The sequence below is a fragment of the Teleopsis dalmanni genome, chromosome 1 (assembly GCF_002237135.1).
Source record: "Teleopsis dalmanni isolate 2A chromosome 1, ASM223713v2, whole genome shotgun sequence".
NCBI lineage: Eukaryota > Metazoa > Arthropoda > Insecta > Diptera > Diopsidae > Teleopsis > Teleopsis dalmanni.
The window spans coordinates 68321613-68324916 of record NC_051846.1 but is presented as its reverse complement, the minus strand read 5'-3'; the positions used below and the strand labels follow the sequence as shown (position 1 = coordinate 68324916).

Genomic DNA, 3304 nt, shown 5'->3' with positions numbered 1-3304 from the left:
TTGTCTTTTTATAAGAAAATACAATTTATATAAAATGTACAAAAAGTATAAAACAATACAATATCCACAATAAAGTTGGGTCGCCGAAAATGTACCATTTTTTGAACATGAGTACCAGAGTACCAAACGGAAAAAAAAGTACCAATTTTGGTACTAAAGTACCATAAGTGGCAACCGTGAATACGCGTAATGAATACACGGAATGAACATAAGTTTCGTTTTTTAGAGTACTCTAACTCTCAACATTCTAAAAGTAGTTGAAGTATTTGAGAGTACTCTAAGTATTTAATTTTCAGTTCATGCAAAAATTATGTGTTTTTAAATAGTAAGACACAAATTTATTTATATAATTTTTTTTATTTATTAAATATTATTCCAAATATTGACAATACTAATTTGTTAATTTTATAATAAAGCTAATTACATATATAATATGATATATTTATGAAATAAAATTTTGAACAAAAATTTATTTAAAAAAATTATAATGAGTTTTAAATAAAAATATGAGAAATAATAATGCTCTATAGTAATTTTAGTTTGCTTTTTAAAGTTGATATATAAAATATCACAAATTACAAATTAATTTAATATACAAATTAAATGTTTAGCATCGCCTGACTTAATATCTCTTTTTCAAGATTGTTGTGTTATTGATCTCTACTTAAATTCCATATTTATATAAATATTTATACAATATCTACACAATATCTAAAATCTATACAATATACAGAAACTGAGTACATATTCAAGGAGATATTTTTATATTAGTTATAAACTGAATCAATTTCTAAACATTCTAAAAATCACTCTTGACTCAAGAAGACACAAAGAAATATTTTTACAATAGTGCCTATTATGAATTGTCAATCGGTGATAGACAGTAGAAAAATTTCTGCTGCTGGTAGAAAAAATCAAATTTTGGTATTATGAATTGCAAACCGATAGAAGTTTTTCTATCAGCGGTAGACAAATTTCTCTACTGCATTTGAGCAGTAGAAGTTTGTCGATCGTATAAAATATATGCTGTTAAAACGCTTTATATAGTCAATTTAACGTATAAATTTAATATAACTTAAATATTACTAATTTAATAGTTAGTAATAATTCATTAAGATTTAATATAATATAATATATATTTAATATATTTGATTTCAAGTGTAGTGTTATATGTATATTGAGAATAATGATTGTTGCATTTTTGTTTTGGTTTGTTATTTATTTATGTGTATTTATTCAAATATTTTCAACATACGCAAGCATTTTCCAAATTTCTTAGATATATTTTTCAACGAATAATGTATTTACATAAAATTAAGAAATAATAAAATTAATGAATTTTGTTGTAGGGAAAAATTGAAGAGCAATAAAAAGCAGATAGCAAAACTTGTTGCAAATATTGGAAAAAATATTGTTGCAAATATGGAAAAAAGAAAGGCATTTGGAATAAGACACATTCCAGACCAATGTGGGACAAAATTATGATTGAGCTTTCTAGGGGCCTAGAAAATATTGAAAACATTTTAGTGAACGGAGGCAAGAGTATTGTGATTAAAAACTTACTGTAATACAAGAAATTTGTTATGGAATTAAAATTGGCTATGGAAAACACCGACTAAAGATATAAATATCGGTCCTTTAAGCTTCAACTGCTTAAAAAAGATATGAATATTACTAATTTAATTTAATGTAATATATATATAATGTAAATATAACTACATATTATAAAAATATTAAAATTAATCTATATATAAACATATTTATTTTTAGAATATTAAAGTTTAAGTTTAATATATTACTTTAGTTTATTAATGTAATGTAATATTAAATAATAATTTCGTATTAAGAAAATATATTTTTATTTATTTTAAAAAGAATTTGAATTCAATTTTAATGTTTCTTAGTGAACACAATACAAACAAAATAAGTTCAATTAAAGCTGGGCGCTCTAATAGTGCAAATGTTTGTCTATCAAGTTTCATAATACCAAATTTGCCTACCAATCGACTCGGTAGACAAATGTCTATTGTCTATTGGTAGACATTTCATAATAGCCACCATTATTTCGGTTCATTATTTTCATTTCAAACAGTATTTAAAAAGTCAATTAGCAAAAAATACTTTCTAGGTCATCATGTCTGAAGGACACTCTAGAGATAGAGATATAGGAAGAAAATGGGATTCCGGCGCTTCCAAAATAAAAAGAAAAGTTGAGTTGATTGCGTCCAACCAAGCTATGAGTGCTGCTATGAAAAAATTTCTTAAGAAACTATTAGAAACTTTTACTCCACAGTCTGATGAATCTCTTATACAATGTTCTGAAGCAGGGGTTGCTTCAGAGTTCAAAGAATTTGATGTCCAAATTTCTACACCAACTTTGGACGCTGGTGAATTTTCTATTGACCAACTTACTGAACTCCATAAAACATTCGAAATTGAGAAAATCAGTGATTTGAAAAATGAAGAGCAAGCAGTTCAATTAAGAGCGTCATTTGTTAACTTAGATCCGAGGAGGTGGGTGTTTCCAATAACGGATTCACAACATCATGATTTAATTAGCAATGACCCCCAGAAAAACGTGGAAAAATTTGATGAAAATCATCCTAAGGATTATTATAAGAGACATTTTTCTAATTTTTATTTCACTCGAAAATTGAGTAACAACGAAACGCAACGTCGTACATGGTTAGTTTACTCTAAGTGCCAAGATAAAGTCTATTGCTTTCCATGTAGACTTTTTTCGCATATGCAGACACTGATGGTAAAAGAAGGCTGCTGTGACTGGATAGATTTAAGTCGCATATTGCAAAGACATGAACAAAGTCAAGGGCACAGAGAATGCATGATTGATTGGATAGAATTTTATAAACGAATCACACACGGAAAAACCATAGATAAAGAAAACGGGAAATTGATTAGAGAATCGCAAAAGTATTGGTATAACTTGTTTTAAAGATTGATTGACATAATAATATTCTTAGCCTGTCATAATCTGCCATTTAGAGCTCTCGAGAATCCCTTAGCATGAACGATAGTGCAAATAGTGGTAATTTCATAGATCTATTTAAGTTATCTAAATATGATCTTACACTACGGCAGCACCAACAACGTATTAGTGACAAACAACAAAATCTATTTCCTTTTTTCAAAGTCGAGCAAGCTTTGGAATCTTGTAAAAATCAAATTAAAATTAACCTTAAAATCTCTGTCTAAAACCAGATGGGAGAGTAGAATCAGAGCAGTAAGAGCGATATATTTGCAATTTGATGATGTTATTGAATGCGTGATTGAACTGAAAAATCAA

The 3304-nt window shown here is 27.2% G+C and overlaps 1 protein-coding gene across 1 annotated transcript; it reads left to right on the top strand.

Moving 5' to 3' along the window:
- Positions 1-2134: 2134 nt before the first annotated feature.
- On the top strand, positions 2135-2953 carry LOC119683773 (zinc finger MYM-type protein 5-like). Its single transcript, XM_038097636.1, has one exon. The coding sequence runs from the start codon at positions 2135-2137 to the stop codon at positions 2951-2953; it is 819 nt and encodes a 272-aa protein (XP_037953564.1).
- The last annotated feature ends 351 nt before the right edge of the window (positions 2954-3304 follow it).